This window comes from Nanorana parkeri, unplaced genomic scaffold (assembly GCF_000935625.1).
Source record: "Nanorana parkeri isolate BGI_ZX_2015 unplaced genomic scaffold, ASM93562v1 scaffold1693, whole genome shotgun sequence".
In the NCBI taxonomy this organism is placed as follows: domain Eukaryota; kingdom Metazoa; phylum Chordata; class Amphibia; order Anura; family Dicroglossidae; genus Nanorana; species Nanorana parkeri.
In genome coordinates, this window is record NW_017307961.1 from 74,911 (window position 1) to 80,321 (window position 5,411).

General features: G+C 42.9%; 1 protein-coding gene across 1 annotated transcript in view; it reads left to right on the plus strand.

The window, feature by feature from the left end:
- DPH6 (diphthamine biosynthesis 6) overlaps positions 1-5,411 on the plus strand; it is an 89,926-nt gene that overhangs the window by 25,561 nt on the left and 58,954 nt on the right. The window contains exons 4-5 of the mRNA XM_018571179.1: positions 2,727-2,800; positions 4,985-5,103. Of these exons, the coding sequence (XP_018426681.1) occupies positions 2,727-2,800; positions 4,985-5,103 (193 nt within the window). The remainder of the gene's footprint in view (positions 1-2,726; positions 2,801-4,984; positions 5,104-5,411) is intronic.

Here is a 5,411-nt window from a genome sequence, read left to right on the forward strand (position 1 = left end):
GTGCTGCTGCTCTGAGGTTTGCAGGGCATTGGTGCTGCTGCTCTGAGGTTTGCAGGGCATTGGTGCTGCTGCTCTGAGGTCTGCAGGGCATTGGTGCTGCTGCTCTGAGGTCTGCAGGGCATTGGTGCTGCTGCTCTGAGGTCTGCAGGGCATTGGGGCTGCTGCTCTGAGGTCTGCAGGGCATTGGTGCTGCTCTGAAATCTGGCATTCAAAGTATGCATTGGTGCTGGTCTGAGGTGAGCTGACAGTAACATCCTACAGGCCAGAGATTGCACAACTGAACCATGAAATAAAGACACAGGAATCACACTAAAAAAGTCCAGTTTACTTTTCAGCACATGTAAATATGAACATGTTTTGTGTGTGCACCAGTTATTAAATTTTTCCCTTATAGTTGTGCTGCTACTGGCGAGGTAAACACAATAAAATAATTAGTGCGTTTAACTTACTATTAGCAGTACAGCTATGAGTGAAAATTGATATGAATAAATCCTGTTTTAATGTGGAGGCTTGCACTCTTGCTATTTGTTTTGTGGCATAGTACTGGATCAGCCTAATTTTCAGGAGCCGCATGCCAGAGTGTGTTTTTTTTTTTTTCACTACAATTCTTGGAATCATTGCTTAGTGTTGTCTTTTATTGGAATACCATTCACTAGTTAGTGCCCGGCTATCTATTGTCTTTCATCTGATAGGATGCAGTCATCTGGAGCCCTTGACATCACCAAAAGGGCAGCACATAATATTCATTTGATATAATACTGCAGAAAGCTGTCACAGACTGAAGACATGCAGCAAGAGATGGCTAGAGACTGCAGACATGCCAAAGGAGTTGTTGGAGACTAGTGACATGCTTCAGGAGACAAGTAAAATATATTTACACCGGCACTCCAATAGTAAATCAAATACGTCTGTTTATTAGCAGCATAACGTGATACACTCAATGAGACGTTTCGGGGTCTCGCAGGATCCCCTTCATTAGGCAGAACAAGTGATACAGCCACAGCACCCTTCGTTATTACTTTGGAACAGCGGTTTCGAGTGCAATGGTTTCATGGACTTTACTATGCTTCATGAGACATGTTACTTGTGACTGCTAGAGATCATGGCTATTACAGCCCCTCTACAAGTCAACAAGTGCACATTTGATATTTCTCTCAGCAAGATTCAGTATAAAATATCAAAGAAAAAAACAAAACATAAAAAGACAAAAGGAATGGATAGAGGAAAAAGAAAGTGTAAAAGAAATTCTGGCTAAATTGCTTAAAGGAGAACTATGGGGTCAGTGTTTTTCCCCATAGTTCTCCTTAGGGTAACGGGAGGACACAAACTTGCGTCCTCCCGTTACCCTAAGCTACAGCTCGCGGTATACTGAGACGCCGCAGCCGGAGCGGATCCCGACGCAGATGACGGGATCCGCCAAAAGCGTTGTATGTGTAATCATCAATATCTCTCTATCCTAACATATACTGATATAGGTAAACAAAGTGCTCACAGAAATTTCAGAAGATTTGAAATAGATGACTTGCCTTCCCAATGATCTTTAAACCATTTAAAGAAGAACTCCAGGGAAAAAATGTATGAATCCTTGTAGTGGGGCTACCCCCATCATTGCAAGGGTTAACTATTCACTTTGGTCTAGGTTAACAATAAAGTTATACTTGCCTGAACCATGGAGCCGGCTTGTTCTTAGACCGGTCCTTCCAGCCTCCTCTGCAACAGTTTAAGGTTGTGTATAGATGTGAGGACGCTGAGGAAGATTCCAATGCTGCAGCGCAGGAAGAGACGGGCTGGAGGGAGCGCTTTGACAGCTGGCCGGCTCGGAGCTTCAGGTTGAGTATAACTGTTATGTTTCAACCTAGACAAAAACGAGCACTTAACCCTTGCAGTGCAGAGGTAGCCTAACTTCTACAGTATAACGTTACTTCTGCTGCAACTGCAATGGAAATGTTATGGTCTTTCCCCCCAATTGTCTAAAATTAGACCCTACATATCCATATAGAATGGGGATACACCCATACCGGTTTTTCTGTATTGAGTACCGATATTTTTTTTTTCAGTACTCGCTGATACTGAATACCGATACCAGCATCCGTGGGCTAGGATTATCAGAAAGCCGCTTCCTGATTGCCTGGGAAGCCGGTGCTCTATCGAAAGAAGACCGGCTTTACGTCCCTTGTGACATTGCGAGGCAGCCTGGCTTCCTGACCGATCAAGAATTCGGGTGGTGGGTCATGACATGCTGCCCGGCTTCCTGTCTGGTCAGGAAGCCAGGCTGCCTCGCAACAAGTGAAGCCGGCTTCCTAGCCAGTCAGGAAGCCAGGAGGCGGGTCATGACGTCTTAATGGGTAATGGGTCTTTTTACCTTTTGATGATCCTTCTTGCAAAAAAGTGTGTGTAAATCATCTCCATCCGGTTTGTACCTCTCCTTTGATGCAACTCTTCCTACACGGACACAAATTAGTAGAAAGATATTCAATATTGGATAGCATTTGTATAACAATAAGACCCATACATTTTTGGGATGATAATGTTGATAATCTATTCGTGCAGATATTGGTCCTGTCAGAAAAGTTACCTGATGTTTGTGTAAACATATTAAAATAGTTTGTTTCAGCTGACTTTTACGTGCTTATGGACACATTTCACTATATCATTTATGTAATTATCATTACAATTACCTTGGTAAATTTTCACCTGGTATTTTCTCATGGATGTTATTCTTCCAGGAAAAGGAGTGGGTAGATGCTGTGTCTGTTGGAGCCATTCTGTCTGATTACCAGCGCGTTCGAGTAGAAAACGTGTAAGATTTTTGTTTGTACCTGTGGGCGTTGCTATTATTGCATAATTACTTGTGAGTTAAGATCTTGTGGTATATTTGTGCATAGGTTAATTGTACAATATAAAAATATATTCTACTTTGGGCCAGTGAGTAACTGGAAAAACAAAGAAATGGTAATGTTGCTCGAATATGGAGCTGATTGACTCTATATACCTTGACATAACTCTCAACTCTATAAGATGTGAAAAAGAGACACCTTTTTAGCACACATTATGTACTCAAATATGATATATCTCTAACCACACTCCCAGTTATTCAGATGAAGTTTTACGAAAAAATGATTGGTTTAACCGACTGATGATTATTTTCACCATTGACAGCCAGTAATTTCAGCACAGATGCCGGCAGAACTGGCCATGGAAACCAGCTGCCATTTTAAAACAGAGCAGACGAGAGTGAGGGCTCACCAGCCAAAGAAACTACAAATTTACAAGATAAGAGAAGAGCAAAGTCTGAGGTTTAATTGTTGGCTCATGCCCAGTGGCCAGTGGTGAGGGCTATGGGGAAGGCAGCTCTCCTTGATACCACTCATGTGAACCCTGCTTGATCTTCATGCTTTCCCTGTAAATGACTTCAAGTGCTGCCTTTTGTTAGTAGTTCTAATGCTGGCCAAACTGAGATTGGGTTTCTTGCAGGATGGTAGCACACCAGGAATCTCCTCCAAATTTATCTTTATTACATACTGTAAGACCGTGAAAGCAACACCCATGTTATGACTAAGGCCCAGTTGGGCTGATACAAGTAAGTGGGTGTGGTTTTTATGGACTTTACAGTATTTAAAAAATATACTTTTGGAGGAGATTCCTTGTGTGCTGCCTTCCTGCTTTAAAGTGATATGCATCATTGAAAGGTGGATTGAGGCTTTGCACCAGGTTGGTTATGTGTGGGGTATAATGGGAGGTCAGAGTAGTGTATCCCAGGACTGAGTCATGGTGAGATTGGGTCCATGATTCAGCCTCAGGCTCCACTTGCTCCACTTACCTCCCGATCTACTGAGCCGACCTGTGACAGTCTCATTGTCACAGGTCAGCTAGAACTATGAGGTGAGTGAAAACCCCTCACCTCATAGTTCTCCTTTAAGGGTGGCCAGATTACGATAATTGTATAATAATAATTTGCTATTTTAAAACAGTCCTGCCAGAGAGAGCTGCAATTGTAGCATTTTAAATGGTGCCTGGGAGGGAATTGGTTAAACTTTATTAGATGAACCTTCCTAGCCAAAACCAGCTGGTACTATATGAAAATGTAATGCCAGATCCTATAATTCAATGTCAATCTTTCACATCGCTCTTTCTTCCTTGGAGAACTGCTTTAGTTCAGAAACTTGCACTGCCTCTTTCAGGTTCTACTCTAGCATCTTTCCTGGCGTTAGATCTGGTCTTTGATTAAGCCAGTTCAGTTGCCTTAATGTGAGTCAAAAAGCCAATTCCCCCTTCCCAATTTGCAAAATGCCAAGAAAACCTGTTTGGTTCCACACAAAAGAATTACTAGCATTTACCTGGTTATAAACGGCTAAAAATCTGGCCTGCATTAACCTGCTGTCAGATGCTGGAGACAACAGTAAGCAGGTTTCAGCAGGCCTTGCATGTCATTTCTCAGCACCTCATAGCCTTGGATAGTTGTAGTCAGCACAGCTTTACCTCATTCACTAAGCTGAGTTAATTTTCTCTTTGCAAAGTGATTATTTACTAAAGTTTGTAAATCAAGAGAAGTTGTGCCGACTTCAATCAAATGAAAATAACTGAAGATAAGTAAATTCAATTTGCAAATTGAATATGCTCTACTTCTTTAGGAAATCGGGTCACTGGGAGGAATTCATGAAAACTGGAGCAAACCAAATCTGGAGCAATTGCCCATAGTAGCCAATCAGCTTCTTCCTTCCCTTTGTTCAGTTAAGCTTTGAAAATGAAAGAGAAGCTGATTGGTTACTATGGGCAGCTGCTCCAGATTTCGTCTGCTCCAGTTTTCATAAATTTTCTTTACTGTGTTTTCCATATCTACATATGAGGTCAAGGAAACATTTCCAGAGGAGTAAGTTAGGAGGAGAGGTGATACATGCAGCAGTATTTGTATGAAATTCTAAAATAAACCTATATATAAACTTAGATTCTACACCGTGTGCCATTTGCTGTCTGTCCTGCACAGGTGTCAGCGCCTTGGTCTTCAGCCATTGGCTTATCTCTGGCGGCGGAAGCAGGAGGACCTTTTGGATGAAATGATATCCAGTGGATTGCATGCCATACTCATCAAGGTAGCTGCGTTTGGTAAGAGGGAGCTGCCAGTGGGAATACAGATGAGATGACACAATTACCTTATACCAGGGCTCAAAATTTCCAGTCGCCCACTCAGTCAGGCACGCGGTCACGGATCGCGTACCTGACTTATGAGAGCAGCAGCTCCTTGCTGTCCTGGCTCCGTTCCTTTCGGCCGGAGCTCTGACAGTTCTGAGCTCCGTTGGAAAGGATGGATTAGTAAGGACTCAATCAGGAGGGATAGGATTCATGCCTCCTCCCTGCATAACGGCAAGCAGGTGAGGGGGCTCTTTTATCTTATGTGGGCTGGGCTGGGGAGG